Source organism: Barbus barbus, assembly GCF_936440315.1.
Source record: "Barbus barbus genome assembly, chromosome: 21".
NCBI classification, from domain to species: Eukaryota; Metazoa; Chordata; class Actinopteri; order Cypriniformes; family Cyprinidae; genus Barbus; species Barbus barbus.
The window spans coordinates 28,952,446-28,975,328 of NC_136749.1; the positions used below are offsets into that span (position 1 = coordinate 28,952,446).

Consider the following 22,883-nt stretch of genomic DNA (forward strand, 5'->3'; position numbering starts at 1 on the left):
TTTGGCTTAACTAAACCGAACTAAATCTAGACAAAGTGCCAGAGGAGTGATTAAACATTGTACAGGCCCTTCTCACAACAAGCAATGCAATGGAGTAGACTTTGAAAACTTTGTTTTAATTAAACTTTTAAGATTATAGTTTGATTAAGATGACATATAAAGCAGACAGTGCCGATTTAACCAATCTGCGAATACGCCCTGAGTTTTGCTGTCATCTGAAGAGGCGGGATTTTGAAGAGAAGTTAGCAAAAAGTTTGGTTTGGTTGGTTTGTAAGGCTCATTGGCTGCATTTAGAAAAAGCTTTTTTCTTTAGTCCAATTGCCAGCCATTCAAAATGACTTGTGCATTTCAATTAAATATTCCAACAGTTATCAAAGGCGTATACTTAATTGTGGCCTGTAGTGAATTGTAACATGGAAACAAATGTAGTTCAGGTGATTGACTCAAAACAACATGAGCACATGAGCAGAGATGGCAGACTGAGTATGTTCTGCACCAGCCAACAATCATCCACTGAGATGAATGGGAATGGATTGAGAACTGCAGGTATTATGGTTGAAATGGTTGAAATCACGTAACTTTGTACCTTTGATGTCATTTGCATATTGAATTATGAGTGTCTTGCATCTGTTTAGCCATCTAGTCAGGCTAGATTTAATGTTTTGCAGAAGAAAACAAGGCTTTTAGTGCTAAATGTGTGTGCAGAGCCATCAAGCGTGTGTTTTTCAAAGCCTTTTGTCACTAGAAAATGTTTCACACAGGTATGTTTTTTCACAAAAACGCCATAGTAGACATCACTACAACCCATTGGACAGACTGGTTATGTGAAAAATGAAAAATGGCGTCTATCGTGGTGGGAGTCGCCGCAAAGATGGTACTGTGCTTGCATATAATTCTCGTTGACAGCCAAGGAAAAGGTTCCAGGTTTAAGAGAGGTTCCAGAGTTGTCTTGGCAACAGAAAAGCTCTGATGATGCACTCGTTATGGTGAAAGGGTTGTGATGCCCATTTTGCGAACGAATCGTTCTTTTAAACGAATCTTTTTAATGAATCAGTCAAACTGATATTGCACATAGCAGGGAGAGTAAATCAACATTGTTAACATTACTACTATAATCGGTATTAACTGACATTATTATGATATATATAATATGTAGAAACAATTTAGAAATTGCTAAATTTCCCAATTTACTGAAATATTTCACGTTTAAGCATCTTCCAGCCACATTCGCCACGAAAGATGCCATATTTTAATGATCACTTTTTTTAGCCTACGTAAAATGTTTTATTTACAACTTCGGTATTTTTATAGTTTTTGAATGCAGATCAAATGAATATAGCAATAATTTGGACGATTAACAAACTTTTCTACGTAACCTAACATAACGAAAACATAGTGATTAAACGAAGTGATTAAACAAAGTTTGCAATGAAAATCAAATGTTCTGGGAACGTTTTTTTTTGTGAATTGGGTTTTTTAACTGGTTCATTGAACGCCGATTCGGGTTAACCCAGGTGAAAAAAAAAAGTTCACTTCTATAAGTGAAGTACGGCCAAGTACTCGAAATTTGTGATCTGCATATAATCCAGTGCACACACACAGCAGTGAACACACACACACCCGGAGCAGTGCCAATGCTGCAGCGCCCGGGGAGCAGTTGGGGGTTCGGTGTCTTGCTCAAGGGCACCTCAGTCGTGGTATTGAGGGTGGAGAGAGCGCTGGACATTCACTCCCCCCACCTACAATCCCTGCCGGCCCGAGACTCGAACCCGTAACCTTTGGATTACAAGTCAGACTCTCTAACCATTAGGCCAAGACTTTCCACAATAATGTAGGCCTACTTAAAGTGCTCTATTTTTGTGCACTAATTTTGTACTTAATATACTAAAAATGATTCTTTAGTAGGCTAATTCTTAAGATAAATTTAAGTGTACTGTGCTGTTGGGCCACCATGCATATGAACTAAAATGTGCATTTAACATACTATCTCTGTATTTAAAATGTATTTAGTCACCACTTGAGTTTGTATGAAAGATGGTTCAACTGTACTACAAGTGGTAAAATGCATTAAAAAAAATAAAAATACAAAGATAGTATGTTAAAAGTGCATTTTAGTTCATATTCATGGTGTCCCAAAATAGCACACTTGAGTACACTTAGGCGGACAATAGTGTTTTTACTCCGCGTTAAAAGTACATTTTCAAGTGTCTGTACTTTATCAGTGTTTTTCTTTAGAAAACTTTAACTTCACAACATTCCAAAGCATAATATTGTACTTTTTACTGCACTACGTTTCATAGTAAATATAATTTAATAGGCTACTTAATTACATTAGAAATCTAGTACTTTTTTTGCTTGAGTAAAAGTAATTCTAATTTTACTTAAGTACTAGAAAGTACTATATTTTTAATGTTCTTAAGTATTAAAGGTCAAAAAACTACTTTTATTTATGAAATGTAGTGCAGTAAAAAGTATGACATAATGCTTTGCAATATAGTGAAGTAAATGTTTTCCAAAGAAAAACACTCTGATAAAGTATACTGATACGTTTTGCTTGAGTAAATTAAAACTACTTCCCTACTGTCCACTTGTGCGCTTAGATGATCTTAGGTTTATCTTAAGAAGTATAGGCTACTAAAGAATCTTTTTTGGTGGGCTATATTAAGCACAAAATTAGTGCGTGGAAATAGAGCACTTTAAGTACATTATGGAAGTGCACTTTTTTCCCTGGTAAAACTTGCCACTTTGCCCTTTGCAAATACAAATGTATCTTATTTAATGGAGTAGAAGCCCCGTTCTCCAAGTTTACTTCCCAAAGCCGCCACGCGGTGGATGTCTCGGCTCACTCTTGCGCGCGTCGGGCGCGTTGGTTAATGACTCGCTCCCCCTCGCTCACCGCTGCTGCTGATCAAAGGCGTTTGCAGCAGACCGCCCAGGATAGTCTGGAGTCACAGAGCTCTGTTTCTCCTTCTGTTTGCGGATCATTACGGCTTCATATCAATGCGTTTACACCACGGCGATCGGCGTATATTTTCTTCCGTTCTTCTCTGGCGATAAAGCAGGCGAGCGCGGAAGAGAACGCGCAGTAATGGGTAGAGGATACGGCGTGTTTTCTTTAGGTTGCATTTGCGAAGATTGATCCATCCATCTGTCGATCACGTTTTACGAGCACAAACATCTTTCTTCGCGCATTGGACGTAGACTTTCGGAGCACAGGAGAGTTTTGAGCATGCACGGCGCTTAAACAGAGGAAACCAACAGTTTTTACAAACACTTGGACCGAATTTCGGCGTCTCGTCGCTTCGCTGACACTCTTGATTTTATCTCTGGATGTATTTTTGCAGCTCTGGTGTCCTGGAGTAGTGTGCACCGTGCCAAACGCGCATAGATGTTGTGAAATAACCCATGATGTTGCAGTTTTGGAGATTTTTGGCTGAGATGTGACCTATTTCCTTCACTAAACTTCAGTGTTGCTCTGTTTGGCCATGAGTCTTCAGCAGCAGCATCATTAGAAAGCAGTTTCAGTTTGACGCTTGCCTTTTGAGGCATTTTAATATGCATGAATGTGACGCTTTCAGTACATTTGCGTTCATAAAGCTTCAGTTTAGACTTCTAGTTGCTAGTTTTCAGAAATCTGTATGTTTGTAAGGACGTAGCATGTATTGCGACTGATGTGTGATGCATGCATTACATTATTAGCCACTTGAATGCTGCTTTAAGTTCATAAAGCGTCATCATCATCTTCAGTGTGTTTGCAGGCATTTGCTCGCCTAATAAGGTGTTTAATATGCATCACTGACACATGTTGGCTGTGCATACTAATACAGATTTCACAAATGCTGCTTTAACTTTTTAAAAGTGCATTAATGTTTTTAAACGCATAATTTCGTCTATCAGTTGAGCATCATTGCCATTTTCATAAAGCAGTGTTTGCAGGCACTTTACATTAATGCATATTAAACGCCCCAAAAGCAAGCAATGTCTTTTGGCTGTGCATATTATTATATGCTACTTAAATCCTGCTTTAACTTGATAGAGTACATTTAAGTCCATATAGTTTCAATTGTGTTTTAGATTGTTTTAGCTGCGCTTAACATTTCGTTGCTCTGGCATTTAAGAACTTAAAGTCTCATTTCGGTCTCCCAGATGAGATGTTGCATGACTGCTCTGAAACTAAAGGAAGCTGGTTTTGAAGCAGTGAGCGCGCAATGACGCTGTTGTTGCGTGCAAATGTGTTGACGCCACCTGTGGTCTCTTAAATAGATCGATTCAGGAAGATTTAGGCACTTCGACCAGGAGAGAGTTCAGTTTGCACGGCAGCCGCGTTGCTTGCGCTTTCTAACCAAGTTTAGGTGTGTATCGTCGTGCGTCACGTCTAAAAGGAGAGTTTAAATGGTGTTCCGAAAGTTACCCGGTGTCTCAGCATCGGGCATGGGGCTTCGTCTGTCTCAGAAATTCGTCTTTCTGCTGTTCCTGTCGGGGTTGGTTACTCTGTGCTTCGGGGCACTTTTCTTTCTACCCGACTCCGTGCGCCTCAAGCGCATCTTCCTCTCCAAGAACGAGAATCCCGCGGTGACCGTGGGCTCCGACAATGAGCTTTCCAAAAAGGTGCCCGGGGATCCAGAGCATCAGCGGGCGGGTTTAAAAGGGGGCGAGGGGGCGAATGTCAAGCTCAAAGTGAGCCGTAAGCCCTCGGTCACCCATGGAGCGAGAACCGTGGAGAGATCTGTTGGGAGTAGAGCGCAGGACGAGTGGAGTCCGGCAAGGGCGCAGGAACCGGAGCCCAGAGACGAGCGGGTCACCTCGCCCGCTCATAACGGGGAACGCAGGAGCCCTTACAGCTATGAGGCGTTTAAAAAGTGTCTGCTCAAACCAGCTTTGGGAAAAAACCAGGGAACGCCATCGGATTCCGAGACGCTTCAGCGAAGGGAGAAAGTCAAAGAGGTGAGATGACCTGCTGTCAATGGAAGCCCATTTCTGCCACATTAGCTTGGTAAATTATGTGCCAAGTCATATTTATGGTATAAACGTCGCAATCATGACATACTGTGTCATAATTTGAGATAAAAATTCGAAATGATCACAAAAGTAAAAAAAATAGATATTTGATAAAAACATCATAATTATGGGATTTAAGTCGGAGTTCTGATATTAAAGGTTATTAATTGACACAAAAAGGCAAAACAATGATAAGTGTGATTACTGAGATAAGAAGTTGAAATTGTCATGCCATAATTATTAGAGAAAAAATGTTGGAATTATCACACAGTTATAAATGATCACATTGTAAGTCATCTATTAGTATGAAATAAAATGTCAAAATTTTTATAAATTGACATGCTAAATCATGATTATGGCATAAAAAGTCAAAATCAGACAATGCTAATCCATAAATATGACAAAATTTGAAATTGACGGAAAATGACACCTTTCCCCCCAGTTTCACAGACAAGTCTTAAGCCTAGACTAAAATGTAAGTCTGAGCTGTTTCAACTGAAAGAAACTTGCACTGACTGATCTTAAAACATATAAGTGCCTTTGTTTTGTCTCTATATAGATGCACACCGGTAATGTTTTTTTTCTAAGCACGTTTATAAAAATAGTTTAAATGTCTTAATTGAACTATGATGTAATCCTGGTTTAGTCAAAGCCCTGTCTGTGAAACCGGGCCTTTATGTCATAGTGACTTTTAATTTCAGAATTTCAACTTTTTGTTTTGTATTTATATTTAATATTCTGTGTATTCTTGTGTAGGCTTAAAGGCTGTAGTTTTGAAACCTGTAAGATGAGTTACTCCAGTGGGATTGTACCTGTAATAAGTGTCACTTGAGAAGTGTTTGCTGAATGTTGAATTAGTACTAAATTGCCTTGATATTGAGGTGAACTGATATGAAGATGCCAGTGCTTTTAAGCTAAATTTATACTGGAGTTGGGGCTAGTTGTCACTTTTACTCCGGTGAACATCAGTCTGTGTGAACTGTAGAGTCTTGGCTACAAAAAAAACAGAACATTACTACAGTTATTGCACAGAGAAAATTGATTTTAACACATTGAGCCCTGTAGCGGGGCATGTTGTCACACTATTGTTCTTGCATATTATAGGCTTTGAACGAAGACTGAAAGAGTGAAATGATTATGAAATGCAAAACTATTTCAAACCACTTGCCAACAAAGATCTAAGAAAGCACATGTGACAACTTGTACTTTTGGTTCCTTACCATAAGCTAGAATAAGGGTATGTCTGTGGCAGTTTTTGAAGCTGCTGGGTAGAATCCAGATAAAAGTCATGTTTGGTCTGCTTGCTTTTATATGTGTAATGCAGGCATTGACTGTGCCGCTGAAGGTTTGCTGTCTTGAGGTGAACGGGTGATCATTAGAGCTATTTTTCTGTGCTACTGAAAGCTCTTGTGTCAGAATGAGTTTCGCTCTCACATGGGGATGAGAAAGCTAAAAATGCACACCCAACACACTTTGTTTATTACCGAAACATGAGTTTTATTGCTGCTTTGCATCTTTTTGTTTTGAGCGTTGTGCTTTAGTGCTGTTAAAGTGCTTGTTTTATTTTTATACTAAACAGTGCTGTTATTATTATTACTATTATTGCTGATGTTTGATGTCAAGCTTTGAACTTGAGCATGCCACACAGTTTGTGCTCCAGATATGAATGATTCCTCAGAACGTGTTCTTGAAGAGAATTTTTAAAATAATTAAAATAATTTTTGGCACAAATAATTTTGAAAAGTACAGTGCCCTCCAGAAGTATTGGAACAGTAAAGTCAAAATTGCTCTGTTGGCTGTGGAGTCAAGACCTTTACAAATATGATTTAAAAGATGATTATGAGACAAAACTACAGAATGTCACATTTTATTATTGGGTGATTCAACACATAGATGTTTTACCAGCTAAGAAGTTCAGCACTTTTAGAGTTTCATCTCTATCTGATGTGATCATAAGTATTGGAGCAGTTGCCTCTCAGGTCTTTCTAAGTGATCAGCTGTGTCCTGTTGCATTAATTCTTCAGATATTAAAAGCAGGGAATGTCTCGTATCAGTTATATCCATTACTTCTGCATTCTCAATCTTGCATTCGATGATGACACACACAAACCAGGATGAAGATGAGGGAGCTGACTTTGAGAGAAAAGCAAGCGATTTGGATGCTAAAAGAAAAGAGGAATTCAGTTAGAGCTCTAGCAAAAACAAAGGGCATGGAGAAATCAAGAGTTTGGAAACCATCAACAACAACCTGATCGGCTGAGAAAACAACAGTAGTTGATGACAGACAAATCATAAAAGCTGTGAAAATGAACCCTAAAAGACATGTCTGTAAAATCACCAACAGCTTCCAGAAAGCTGGGATGATGCTCTGACAATCTACTGTCCTCAGGAGACTTTGACACAGAATTACAGATGCTACACAGCAAGATGCAAACCTCTGACCAGCACCAAAAATAGAAAGACCAGATTAGAGTTTGCAAAAAAGCACAAAGGTGAGACAGAAGAGTTTTGGAACTGTGTTTATGGACCGATGAGACAAAGATGAACCTTTATCTAAGTGATGGGAAAGCAAAAATGTGGAGAAAAAAAGGGAACTGCAATGATCCCAAGCATACAGCCTCATCTGTAAAGCATGGTGGAGGTGGTGTCATGGCATGGGCATGCATGGCTGTCTCTGGAACAGGCCTTCTCAACTTTACTGATGACTTAATGTATGATGACAGTAGCAGAATGAATTTGGAAGGGTACAAAACCATCTTGCCTACCAATATTCAAGAAAATGCCACCAGATTCATTGGGAAGTGCTTCATATTGCATCAGGACAATGACCCAAAACACCCTGCAGTTCAGTCAAGGAATTTATAAGAGCAAAGAAATGGAAAGTCTTAGATTGCCCAAGTCAATCTCCAGATTTAAATCTGATTGAACATGAATTTCAGCAGCTGAAGAGGAGAGTAAAGGCAGAAACTCCCCAAAACAAGCAACAATTGGGGATTGGCTGCATTAAAGGCTGGGAAAAGCATTTCAAAGGATGAGACCAAGAGTCTGGTGATGTCTATGGGTCACAGACTCACTGCTGTGATTGTGTGCAAGGGATCTGCAACTAAATAATAGCTTTTAATCTTTTATATCTGCCTTATGTTCAACTGTCCCAATACTTATGCTCACATCAGATAGGGGGATGAACTCTAAAAGTGCTGTTCTTTTTATTTGGTAAAACATCTATGTGTTGAAACGGCTAATAATAAAATGTGACATTCTGTAGTTTTGTCTTATATTCATATTTTAATCATATTTGTAAATGTCTTGACTCCACAGCCAACAGAGCAATTTTGTCTTTACTGTTCCAATACTTATGGAGGGCACTGTATATAAATCCTAAATATTTTATTTTATATAAATTATATACTTTTAATTTAATTTTATTTTTAATCATTTTCTCTTACGTTTTTTATTTAAGAACAATATGCTTTTTTTTTTTTTTTTTTTTGCATTGTTCAAAATAAGTTGTCATATTTAAAGTTTGAAATAGGTATTGTGTATGGCAAGTCCATGTCTCATTTTATATAAAGTGAATCTTTATAAGAAAATAATTTATGAAAATTCTGTCATTTAGCCTCATATTTCTTTAAACCCTCGTGACTTTCCTTACTGGGACACAAAAGGTGAAATTTTTGAAGAATATCTTTTCCAACATTAATGCGATGTGTCTAAAGACTGATCTGATTTGAGTTTATCAGTGAATAATGACTTCAGTTTGGGTCTGTTCCTCAGAAAACTCTTATGACCTCAGAAGTGTGGAAAAAAATAAAGTGTTTGGTATTTTTTCACTCTGGTGGGTTTTTTTGTTGTGGATGTTTCGGAGCTTGACAGCATTTTCGTTATATTTTAGGATATTCTTCAGAATTTCATCAGTTGTGTTTGAGGGAAGAAAAAGTCATTGTGCTTTGGTGTGACATGAAGCAGAGAAAATGATGACTGAGTTCTCATTTCAGGTGAATTTCTCCTTAAATGTCAGAGTGCTGTTTATTCAGGTTCATATGGTTTCGCAGTAGTTCAATCAAGACTAAGGTCCAGCCGGCTGACATCATTGATTTCTCTAACTTACTGAAGTCAGACTTTGTGAAATGAGTAACTGTAGAAACACAGTACGTTCTCAGTGTGCAGTGAGTGTATTGAAATGTCTTTTTATGGCTATCTATAGCTAAAATTCTGCTTTGAATTTTCTATTGTGATATTATATTTCATAGTGTCAGAAGCGCTGGATGAGTTCCAGCGCTGCGGAGTGTTTAGAAAGCCACTACTGGACTGGGTTTCTGGAAAATTAAAACGAAAATCAAGTAATCGACAACAAAACAAAAAAATTTTCTTGGTGTGTTTGACTTTGAAGTCAACCTGAAACTTTGTTCGCAAAAAAAAAGCTTTTAAAAAAATTCACTATTAAAGTGTTTTGCATTGTGACGTAAATTTGACTATCAATGTTCATTTTGCATTAATCAAACGTAAATGCTTATTTTGCATAAATCAAATCGAAATAATTTAATATTCTGTGTAAGTAATATAAATTTTGCATAACGAAAGTAGGGCCTATTGTAGGACCATTATGATGTTCTGCACTCTGGAATTTTAATATCAATGCTCATTAATATCAATGCTCATATTATGCTCATCGCATAAATCAAACATAAATCATTATGTATTTTGCATAAAGAAAAGGGTACCTGTTTTAGGACCCTTGTGATGCTTTGCATTGTGGCGTTAACTTTTATTATCAACACTAGGTTTGCGCAGCTTGTTCATAAATCAATGCTTATTTTGCATAAATATCAAAATATTTTGCAATTAAGCCTATTTTAGGACCATTATGATGTTTTGCATTGTAGTGTTAATTTTACCATCAATGCTTATTTTGCCTAAACTATGGCTGAAATGTTCGCAACTCACAGTGAAAAATATTTGGTGTAGAAACAATTTATGCTCAGAAATTGGTAGTAAATTTAACACTGAATTAAACATGAAATTAAGTAGAAAACTGAAATACACTCCAATAATTTATGTACAATTTACAATTTTTATTCACAACAGGAGAAATCCTATTTTTTTTTTTTGTATTTTTTTTTTTTACGGATATTCAAAGACCTATTTAGGGTGGGGCTTTATTTTTTGCATCAGGAATTGATTGGATGGTCAAAAAGTGTGTGTTACATACAGTAAGTCAGGAAGGAGCTGAGAATCAGCAAATAAAGAAAATTGTTTCAGAGACTACGGAAGTTCATTAAAATAAACCATTTTTTCACTTCAAAATGATGAATAATCACCCGGATCGTCATTTGAAGTTAATTGCATGTTGAATGTGTTTTGTGTATTAACCTGCACTGACCTACTTGCATGTCATTTCAGTGATTCATGAAGGGTTTGCAGTGTTGCTATTAAAGCCACATGCTGAATTAACTATTTAGGTTGTGCTGTTTTTACACAGTGTTTGCCTCACGGATGCCTCTGGCTTCCCTCTGCGCCGCCTTCTGTCAGAGCCATGCATATTCATGTCTGACCTAATCATCATAAACAGTTGCATTAAATATTAATAATCCAGCAGACGAAGATCAGCTCTCCTGGAGAATCACTGCTCGACTGCTGTGGTTCTCAAAAGCCATCACTTTCTTAGCTTTTGGGAGAAACTACAGATGGAAGTAATGCAAATTACTGTTTGAAATATGAGCTTGGATCTTGTTAGCAGTCTTGCCAAACAGTGCATGCTGAAGTATGGTAGTTTTGCTCATTTGTCAAGCAAAGTTAATCTGTTCGGCCAATATTATTGAATTAGCTTTCAGCAGGTGTTCAGCGCTGTGCGCTTCAGGCTTGAAGGACTCAAAAACAAGGACTGACTTTACATATGTTCTCCTTGAACCATCGCAACCATCAACAGTGAGGATGCTTGATGTAAACAAAGTCAAATATTCCCCTTAGAGTTTCACTGATCCAAGTTGCAGTTTATTTTGCCTCAGAATCTCCTGCTAGGACTGGATCGGATGCTTTGATTGACATGTGAAGCGACCAATCAGTGTTCTTTTCTGTTGTGTGACTTTCAAGGATGAGCTAATCTGAAACCAACCTAAGCCTAAGTTTTGAAACCCAAATGATGTTAAGACTAGTTCTTGGAAGCATCATGGCCTTTTGGAAACTTCTCAAGAAAACATTTCAATGCAAAATTTAAGACCGATTACGCATTAAGAAAATTAAGCCTATTATAACGTTTCATGCTGTGGTGTTAATTTTAATATCACTGCTCATTTAGCCTGAATCCAACATAAATCAATGCTTATTTTGCATAAATAATATCAGCATATTTTTCATTAATAAAACGAACCCTGTTTTAGGACCATTATGGTGTTTTGCATCAATGCACCATTTGATGTTTGATGTGCCTTAATTTTAATTTTAGTGCTTAATAAATAAAACATAAATGAGTAGCTATTTTGCATAAATCAAATGCAAATCAGTGCTTATTTTGCATAAATATCAAAATATTTAGCATAAAATGAAACCTATTTCAGGACAGTTATGGTTTTTGCATAGGTGTCAATTTTAATATCAGTGGTGCTTTTTTTTCCTTAAATCAGACATAAAGTAATGCTTATTTTGATTGATAAACCATATTTTGAATAAAAAATAAAGCCTTTAAGACCATTATGATGTTTTGCATTGTGGAATTACATTTAATATCAGTACTTAATAAATCAAGCCCAAATCATTGCTTTTTTTTGCATCAGATCAACATTTTGTGTAAAATTAAATAAATAAATAAATAAATCCCTTTTTGGATCATTGTTTCTTTTGCATTGTGGCATTAATTTTAATATCACTGCTTATTTTACATAAATCGATCATAAATTAATACTTATGCATGATACTTATTGCATCATTCAAACAAATCAATGCTTATTGATTTAAGAATATATTTTGCATAAAGAAAATGAAGTCACATTGCAGGATTAATTCCATTATCAATATTCATTGTTATGCTTGAGCCAAAGGTGATGCTTGCTTATGATATATGAATGCAAAAAAACCACACCTTTATTTAACTAAATCTTGTGCTTTTCACTATGATACGCATTTATAATCTTTTCTAGTTGGCTTTAGCTATGCTCATGGCACACGCTGAAGTTTGGAAATGAGTTTTTGAGCTCAGAGTCTAGAGGAATGTGCGGTTCGCATCCACGAGTATGTGAAGCTTGTCGAGTCTATGGCCTCTCGTTCGTCAGTGCCTCCCTGCTTTTGTCACGGGGCGCTGACTGGAGGGTTTATCCCCTGTTGGGACATGCTGAATGGGCGTTCATTGCTCTGCGAGATGGATAGAGTTACAAGGAGCAGCTTGGCAGAGCTCGGCCCGAGGCTGAGAGAGAGAGAGGAGCCGTGCGCTTTGATGAGCTCTTCCTCTCAGGAAAGCCAAGATCCTGTTCCATTTCTCGGAGCGGAGGAGGACGCCGCGGGCCTCGGAGCTACTGGTGAGGGGGCAGGGGAGCGCAATTAGCTTCTGGCTATTGAAACGGGGATGGAGAGCAGCCGCTAAACGAGAGTCATGATTACAGCAGCTGTTCTTCTGTTTGAGCCTGCGCTACTGAGATTTGCCTTTCTCAATATGGGCAAACTCAACTTAATGCGATTACTGCTTGGTTACATATATAGGCTAAATTCGGTTGCCACAGTAACTGACTGATGTATCACACAGGCTGATGAATGAGCTGAAAATTAGTCAATATTTAGTCAATTCTGTTAAATAAGAGTTCAGTCAGCGTCGTTTATTAAAGGAATAGTTCAGGCCAAAATACATTTTCCTGAATGTGCTCACCCTCAGGTCATCCAAGATGTAGATGAGTTTGTTTGCTCATCAGATTTGGAGAAATGTAGCATCATGGATGCTCTACAGTGAATGGGTGCCGTCAGAATGAGAGACCAAACAGCTGATATAAACATCACAATAATCCACACCACTCCATTCCATCAGTTAACATCTGGAGAAGACAAAAGCTGCATGTTTGTAAGAAACAAATTCATCGTTAAGGCATTTTCATGTCCATAATGTTTCCTCCAGTGAAAAAGTGGTCTATTCTGAATCAGGAGAGAAATCTGCACAGATCAAGCAGTGTTTATAAAGCCAAAACAGCTCTAAACAAATATGTGGTTGATTTTTGATGTGAGCGACAACAGGAGATAGTTTTTTTCACTGGATGAAGCGTTATTACGGATTATAGACTCGTATTTTAGTTGGAAGCAATTGTTTGGAGGTAAAAATGCCTTGATGGGTTTGTTTCTTACAAATACGCAGCTTTTGACTTGACAAGATGTTAACTGATGGACTGGAGTGGTGTGGATTACTGGTTGATTATTGAAAGTAAAAGTGAAGTGACGTGTGGCCAAGTATGGTGACCCATACTCAGAATTTGTGCTCTGCTTTAACCCGTTCAAGTGCACACACACACTGTGAACACACACCCGGAGCAGTGGATTATTGTTGTTTTTATCATTCTGATGGCACCCATTCACTGCACAGGATTTTTGGGTGAACTGTCCCTTTAAAATTGGGCAACCACCAACTGTCTGACCACTAATTGTTTGCACAGGACACGTTGTTCAAGTCCTTCTGCATTTTTTTTTTTTTTTTTGCATGCATGCACTGTATTTTTTGTGTGTGTGTATTTCTGTCTGTTTGAAGTTCTTGTATCAAGCTAAATGTAGTTCAGTTTTGGCATGATTTTCCATGACCTTTGAAGTTGTTCATAGTTCCTGGAAATGGATTTTTGAGTAATGCAAAATCAGACCAATTCACTAGTGAAGACCAATTTATGAACCAATTTGGTTTGCAAGCAAAAGTATAACTGTAAAAATACACTGCCATTCCATACTTTTATTCAGCAAAGATGCATTTAATTGATCAAAAGTGACAGTAAAGACATTTACAATGTTACAAAAGATTTCTATTTCACGTAAATGCTGTTCTCTTGAACTAAATTAAATAATCCTGAAAAAAAAAATCATAGTTTCCACAAACATATGAAGTAGCACAACTGTTTTCAACATTGCTAATAATCAGAAATGTTTGTTGATCAGCAAATCAGCATATTAGAATGATTTCTGAAGATAATGTGACACAAAATTCACATAGAAAATAGTTTTTATTTTTATTTTAATATTTCAAAATATTACTCTTTTTACTGTGTTTTTAATCAAATAAATGCTACCTTGGTGAGCAGAAGAGGCTTTTTTGAACAACATAAGTTTGAAATTTTTACTATAATAATTTCTATGACAGTTTCGAGGCCTAGAGAAACCCAAATCAGGATGTCCCTAATGTTTCCAGGTTTTCCATGTAACCTTTTTGAACTTGGTGTGTTTTACTCCATGCTAATACACTCCATCTGGCTGTTTTGAATGCAGGAACGCATCCTGTGTGAACGGCCCATAAGTGTACTTGCAGTATAATTCGATAATAAACATCACTGTGATTATGTGCTGTAATATAACTGAGGAGAAAATGCGTTCAAATGTCTGGTTTTAATTTGTGATCTAATTCTAGTCGCTCCATTGAAATTTTGTGGAGCCTCTTTCAGCTTCTGTGAATATTAGGCTATATTTTTTTTTTTTCCTTTTCAGAATGCAACAATTTTTCAAATATGCAAAACCCTTTGAGATGCAACACTGATTTAATATTTTATCAAAATTATATTCATGCAAATGCAGAAGATTTATCTAGTGCATGGAAAACTACAGCAGTGGTTACGCAATGTTAAAGTGAAGGATCAAGGTCAGGTAAAGCAAATGATTTACCAGTTGTTTAGTCTCTAAAGGAGCAATTTGTTTGTTTTGCTTGCTGCACAAAGCTCCACGTTTGTTATTTGAGTTGCTTTGCATCAGATTCCAGTAAGCAGACACGGGTGGATGTGACCTCTGCATACGCTCGGCTCTGCTCCCAGCCAAACGCTCTGCTGGGGACCAGAGTTTTCCACTGCGCACTTAGGAGGATTTCTAGTTCAAATTCTAGCTTCTAAGCTTGCGGTCTGCTTCAGTACATCGCTTCAACTTTCAAACTGGTGCTTGAAAACCTCTACTTTTTTCCACCACACACTGGCCCCGTGTAATTATGGACGTACTAATTATAGAAAATCAGATGCTTGAGAAAGAGACAATGACATTGTTATGGTTATGATGAGGTTTTGGCGGTCTGACATTATAGACCATGCTGTGGTAGAAATGTGTCAGCTGGTAGAGCTTTTTCTGTACTGCATGTATAGTGGATTTTAGATTTCCAAAAATAGTTACATTTTCTCCAAAACACTCTTTCTCTCACACGTATATACACACACACACACAGACGGACACACACAGACAGATATGAGATTTAGAGGAGGAAAAAAAAAATGTGTGTGTGTATGCATGTAAATAATAAAATGTTAATAAAAAATATTACGTGTTATGATGTAAAATGACTCTTTTTGGATAGAGCTTTTGAAGATTTTTGTCATACTACTTTTTTTGCCTAGCTTTCCTTTAGGTTATTCCATCTACAGGACTGATAAGTACTGATTTTTTTTTTTTTTTACCCGTTTAGGCCTATGTCTGTTTATTAGCAGCGTTCTCTTTTCTTTGTGTTGTTCTGTCATTTGTAGTTCAGTCCTGTCGTCCAATTGTGTGGCTGTAGCCCTTGGCGCTGCGCTCTCTGTCACATAGATGACGACTGAAGATGTAACTACTGTGGAAGAATAATTGTGTCTTCGGCTCCATCTGAAGTTTAATCTACATTTACATTTAGGGTAAACGTACCTATTAAGCTCACCAAAATCTACATTGAGACATTTTTAGTGCACAAGATATTGGTATCACTACAAAAAGTTATGCTAAAATAAAATATTAATCTCTCACACAAAAATATTAAATTTGATTTTAAATGACAAAAGCATTTCAATTCAAAAAGTCTGGCTATGCTTAATGGGTACATTTTTGTACCCTTTAAGCACACCCCTGTTCCCATTAGTGAAGTCAAGTGTCATCTAAGCACATTACAACATCTATACTAGTCCACGTTAAATTTGGTACCGAACGACAAGACGTTTTTCGATACTCGGTGGTATCGAGGCAATTCGGTCGGTGCCTAAAAAGTATCGAACTCGATACCCAGTCCTAGTGAAGTGTCATCTAAGCACATTACAACATCTATACTAGTCCACGTTCAGCTAAGTAACGCATTCAAAAATCAAATAAAACAAACCAATAAAACATTTAATTCATGGGGATGAACGCAGAAACTAGGCTCATTATGAAGCCTCTTATTACATGGATGCAAACTTATATATAGTCTCTTAAGGCTGGAATACACTACATGATTTTGCCCCGATTTTCCACAGATTTACAGTCTGGAGAAGTTGATGCTAGATGCCAAAGATCAGAGCCAGTCTGCAGATTTGAGTCGACAGAATCCATAGAAAATCGATTAGGCTAAATTAATTTAAAGGAACACTCCACTTTTTTGGAAATAGGCTCATTTTACAACTCCCCTAGAGATAAACAGTTGAGTTTTACCGTTTTTGAATCCATTCAGCCGATCTGAATGGTCAATAGTCAAGTCTGGACAGAACAAGAGCCTGAACAAGGAGTTGTGTTGCATGTTCTGAAAGAAAGGGCCTGATCTTCCTAATATTTTATCAAGCAAATCTGCAGGACTGGGCAGTTTTAGCAATGTGGTCTGAGAAATTCAGCTGATCAATCACAACTCCAGTGTTTCTGGCTGTTTTTGGAGTTATGGTAGATGAGCCTAACTGGAAGGTAAAATTGTGATGAAGTGATGGGTTAGCGGAAACTACAAGCAGTTCTGTCTTAGCTAGGTTGACTTGAAGGTGATCGTCCTTCATGCAGCAAGAAATGTCTGTTAGACAAGCTGAGATGCGAGCAGCTATCGTCGGATCATCAGGATTGAATGAGAGGTAGAGTTGAGTGTAATCAGCATAGCAATTATATGAAAAGCCATGTTTCTGAATGACAGAACCTAGTGATGCCATGTATACAGAGAAGAGAAGTGGTCCAAGAACTGAGCCTTGAGGCACCCCAGTACCTAGATATTGCGACTTGGATACCTCACCTCTTCAAGATATCTTGAAGGACCTATCTGAGAGGTAAGACTCAAACCACTGGAGTGTGGTTCCTGAGATGCCCTTTGCCAATAGGGATGACGAGAGGATCTGGTGGTTGACCGTATCAAAAGCAGCGGACAGATCCTGCAAGATAAGTAATGAAGACTTGGAAACCGCTGTTGCAAGTCTTAGGGCTTCAACAACAGAGAGCAAGGCAGTTTCGGTCGAATGTCCACTTCTGAAGCCAGATGGTTGTTCTGTGTGAGAAAGGCAGAGACTTGGTTGAACACAGCTCGTTCAAGTGTTTTTGCAATGAAAGGTTGAAGGGAAGAAGGTCTATAGTTCCCTAAAAGAGATGGGTTAAGTGTGGATTTCTTAAGTAGTCGGGTTACACGAGCCTGTCTAAATGCTGAGGGGAAAACACCAGTGTGAAGGGATGTTGACGATGTGAGTGAGTGGAGGTACAACTGCGGGAGAAATGGCTTGAAGGAGATTAAATGGAATAGGATCAAGTGGACAAGTAGTAGGATGACTGGAAAGTATGAGTTTAGAGAGTGGAGAGAAGGATGTGAACGAGTGTATGTTTGCTGGTAAGATATGTTTGATAGATTGTGGTGTGGAAAATTGTGCAGTGAGGTTTGTAATTTTATTAATGACGAATGCGCTTAGAATGATGTTCGTGGAGCATGTCAGATAGCCAAGGGGCAGAAGGGGTGGTACGGGCTGGCCTGGAAGATAAGGGGCAGAACGTGTCTAAACAAGAAGTCCGAGTGTAATCTACTTCCCTATAGATAAAAAAAAAAAACTGTTTTTGTACGATATGTACCTCTGTTTTTATTAAGTATGCAAAAATGTGTTAACAGTCAGACAGTTACCACAGAAGTCTGTGTGATAAGAAATAATAGTAAAAAATTGTAAAAGCACACATTTAAAGTATGCCTATAATGCTTAAACATTTATGCATGTTGATAATCCATTTGACTTTTCCATCCATCCAGTCTGACTCTGTTTTAGTATGTAACTCCCATGTTTTATGAACCAATCAATTCTTAATGGATAAAACAGTCCTTCTGTAAATTTGTTTTCAGTAAGTAACCGTCTGCAGTGTTTTGCCTCAAGTCGTCCATTTCCGTGCATCACTGTAAACATAGTTTTTGCTTGTTGTAGGTAATTCTCTGTGGTAGTCAAGCTGTTCTGAACCCAGAACATGGAGTAAGGACGAGTCGTATTGCTTTAGGCCTTCATCTCATCTCTGAGGTGCTTTTATTCTGCTCTGATTGGTCAGAATCAAAATCTATTGTGTAATGGTGTTGAAAGCTTGAATTTATTCCTCTGATTGCTTTTTATTCACATTCAATGTTCAAAGAGAAGCACAAACTGTTAACAAACAATTAATTATTATTTTAGTAGGTACCGTATCATGTTGTGAAACGTTTTTCATTATCAATTCAACTCAAGTTTATATGATGTTTATACAAGTATGATGGTCAGTTATGTTTTTTTTATTATGGTTTTGGTGAATCTCATGAAATCATCAAGAACAGACTTTTTTCTCCCAAATATCAAAAGAAAATTTAAGCATGTTATTAGGATTATTAATTAATCCCATTTCAATAATGCAAAACATCCCATTGCTTTAATTGCATCTCATTGCTTTAACAATAGGCTTAGGTGTATTAAAAATAAGATGAATATTATTTTGGGGATGAAATGTGACCCAGACATGCCTTTCATGAGTATACATGACGCAATACTATTTGCTAAACATCATTGTGATTATGTTTGGGAACATAAACTGTGGGAAAATATATGCAAATATCTGAATTTGTGATTTGATTTGAGCTCTTCTATTGGACTTGCTGCCTCACAGAGTATGTTTATTATATTTTCGAGTTATTCTTCATTCAATAAAGATCAGAGCAGGAATCAAATCATGCAAGTAGCACATTTCACAGAAATGCTGTTTAATGCAGAAGTGTTGGAAATGAAGCGTCTTGTTTCAGCCGTCGTGACGCGGTTCATCAGGATGATGTTCTGCTGGTTCCAGTGATTGCGAGCGGCGTCTTCGGTTCAGTCAGCCGTTGCGAGTGTTTTTCCACAGGGGCGACATTGGTAGAAATAGTTTTTAATTAACTGGATGTTTAGTGCGTTGCCCTGCTTTTGGGAAGGGTGTTTTGTTCATTACCAACACAATTAGGCCGTTAATGAAACCGCGGTACACACAAATCATTACAGCCCAAAGGACTTGAATCATTTTTTCTGTTTAGCTCGTGTGGGAGTGACAATATCTGCCCACTTTGTTTACAGAACGAAGCGAAGAGCAAATAAATTGCAGTCGTGTTAATGATTGTACATCAGTCTGTTTTCAACTTCTTCTAACACAGAGTGATTAAATACTGAAGCATCATTTTTTAAATGTCAGAGAAAATAAAATGTGTTTGCTGACAAACTTGCCATTAAATGTTATGACGCAGCATCTATATAAATAAAACTAAATGCTTGTTATTTTCGTTTTATTTTTTATTTTTCAAAGTTTAGTACAATATTTTACTGTAATCGTTTCTATTATTAATTTATCATACGGTATACTTTATATTCCTTTATATAGGCCTACTTACGGTTTTTAAAGAAGTGTGTGTGTATATATATGTAGCCTATGTGTATATATGTATGTATATACATTTTTTTTAAGTTAGCAAACTATTTAACTTTAAAACAGTATATGTGTATGTGTATATGTATATGTGTGTATATATGTGCTGTCAATCAATTAAAAAATGTAATCGCATTAATCACTGTCCTGAACTGTGATTAATCACGATTAATCGCAAATTTAAAATACTAGGATTTACCTGTAAATGTGTTGAAATAAAGGAATGCATGACAAACTAGTTTAAGGAAACAGACCGTTTCACACCTCCGCCAGGAATGAGACATATTCCTTATTGTTTTGTTTTAATTCAGCCATTATCAGCCTTTATGCTGTCAATAAAACGTTTACCAAGCCACATCGCTTCAATCCCAGTACACATTTACCCAACTATTATCAAAAGTATTTCTAAATAAATACAACAAAACATTTTCTTGCGACCTTACATGAAGTATTATGATAAAATGCATTATGAAGAAGAATTGGACCTGTTCTGCAGGTGCATTAGAGCTAACATTAGCATCATGCTACATAAGACAATTTATGAGATTTAATAGTGCACTTTTACTCAGAACTCACTTTAAACCACCATCGAGTGTTTGTAATAACTTACTTTTGCGATCACGTGTATATACACTTGCGGCCGCGGTACATTATAAAAGTAGCCCAAAAAACCGCAACTCTGTAATTTTTCCCGCGACTGTATTTTCAAAATAGCCCAATTGTGCGGGAAAACCGCGACCCTGGCAACACTGGTTCACTGTACCTTTATCACATATGAGTATACATCTCTCTCTCTCTCTCTCAGACACACTCGCTCTCTCCTTGTTCGCTTCACTTTTTTCGAGCCCGGCACCACATAATGTGTATGTGTACACGTGTATATGTATGTATATTTATTTATTTATTTATTTATTTATTTACATATACATATGCACACACAAATATAAATAAATATACATACATACAGGGCTGGATGATAATTTTTTTCATATCAGTCGATATCGATAATCACGATAAATGACAAATCTTTATTTCTTTCAAGTTTAATGCAATAATTTTAATTCTTTAATTCCAGAAATTTGCTCAATTTGCAAATTTTCCGTAACAAAATAAATATCTAAATAGAAAAATTAACTTCTTAGTTTCTGCATGTTCTATTGGGGAAGTCGTGGCCTAGCAGAGGGAAGTCGTGGCCTAATGGTTAGAGAGTCGGACTTGTAATCCGAAGGTTGTGGGTTCGAGTCTCGGGCCGGCATGGATTGTAGGTGGGGGGAGTGAATGTCCAGCGCTCTCTCCACCCTCAATACCACGACTGAGGTGCCCTTGAGCAAGGCACCGAACCCCCAACTGCTCCCCGGGCGCTGCAGCATAAATGGCTGTCAACTGCTCCGGGTGTGTGTTCACGGTGTGTGTGTGTGTGTGTGTGTTCTCTGCTGTGTGTGTGTGCACGTTGGATGGGTTAAATGCAGAGCACGAATTCCGAGTATGGGCCATACTTGGCTGAATGTCACTTCACTTATTGAGTGATATTGTTTCAAATCAAGAAACAGGTTTGGATTGCCTGATAATATTAATATTAATAATATCACTTTTTTGTCTCTTAGAAAGGCACATTTGATAGTAGCTTGAGTTAGGATGCAGAGGTAAATATTTGCTCCTTTTTAAAATCAGTAACATCTGTAAAAATTGTACCAACCTCAGTTTTATATGGTTCAATTTTTTATTTTTTATTTTTTTTTTAAGCATATGATCTCCCATAGTAGCATACATTTAAATCATGATAAACACAATTAAAACCACACACATAGCACCTCAATAGCATGGTAAAAATATAACTATATGGTTTTTAGGTTGCCTATTTGTATGAAAAACAGTAGTCTAAAAACATGCACACATGCTATAGCTTAATCACAAATACATACACTATAATTATATACCATTACTCCTGTAATAAAATTCAATGTGAATATCCCACAGTGAGTGTTACTACAGTAAATCCATGGTAAATGATGGCGACGTGTAGATTGAAAAGCCTTCTGACTGTCTCGTTGCACACAGTGTTTCTCCTGTTTGGGTATAAACTAGTTTAAATCACGGAGTCATTTGTGTTCATCGCTGAATTGAAGTGCTTCACACTGGATCTCACAGAGCTGTTTAGTGCTCGCGTGACTGAGTAAACGCTTCAGCTCTAGTGAGTTTGCGCCGCGCGGCAGTTTGAACTTTGATTCGAGCGGATAAACAAATATAACAAAAAATATCATGATAATTATCGTTATCGAATTATCGCCCAGCCCTACATACGTACATGCATACAATTTCGCGTCTGAGAGGTTAACTCCTACAGATGCATATTCAATAAGGTCACGCGCAAAAATAACTGTCCATGCCTTTTCAGCGCTAATTCTTCTCTCAGCGTCTTTTGTAAATCCTGGCAGTACTATTTTAATGCCAAAAGACGGTTTAAACTGGCTGTTAGTTAATCTGGCCCAGTAAGTGTGTGTATACAGTACCATTTTTATTTTTAAATTAAAGTTTACTGTATCACAAAGGCAATATTCTTATTTTTAAATCAATTTTGTGCACTTTAAACCTTTATGCTTACACTAATGTGCTCTATTTAGATTCCTATTTCCACTGCTGCTTCATATTCTTCAGGCTAACTTTAAGCATATTAGGGTGTTTTTGCATGAGCTTGGTTTGACGTCAGAGTTTGGTTTGGTTGAAAGCAGCTTTCTGAGCTCTGTTTTGGACCAGTGAAGCGCACATGAGTCCACTTGTAAAGCCGGTCTGGTCTGAACTCCGTCACAAGCGGCATGAATGCCGCCTGTTCTCTCTCGCAGAAGTCAACCGTTACTGATGATGGTCCATTTGCATAATGCACTATAATGCACGTCTCATTGCTGCTTCAAGTAAATTACCTTCAGAGAGCGATTTGCGTTCTTCACATCTTTAGTGGTTTTGTTCTCTTCAGGATATACCTAGTTACATTGGTAAACCGCTGCTAGTACTCATGGTTATACTCATGTTAATGATGTATGTGAAAGTATGTTGTGCAAATAGACCTGCAGGTTGAAAGGGTGGATTTGACATTGAGCGGAGAAATACTT

General features: G+C 37.4%; 1 protein-coding gene across 2 annotated transcripts in view; it reads left to right on the top strand.

The window, feature by feature from the left end:
• Positions 1 to 2,925: 2,925 nt before the first annotated feature.
• LOC306887709 (mannosyl-oligosaccharide 1,2-alpha-mannosidase IA-like) overlaps positions 2,926 to 22,883 on the top strand; it is a 215,316-nt gene continuing 195,358 nt past the window's right edge. For both annotated transcript variants that reach the window (XM_079445677.1, XM_079445676.1), the window contains exon 1: positions 2,926 to 4,944. In XM_079445677.1, coding sequence (XP_079301803.1) covers positions 4,393 to 4,944 — 552 coding nt within the window. In that variant the 5' untranslated portion in view covers positions 2,926 to 4,392. The remainder of the gene's footprint in view (positions 4,945 to 22,883) is intronic.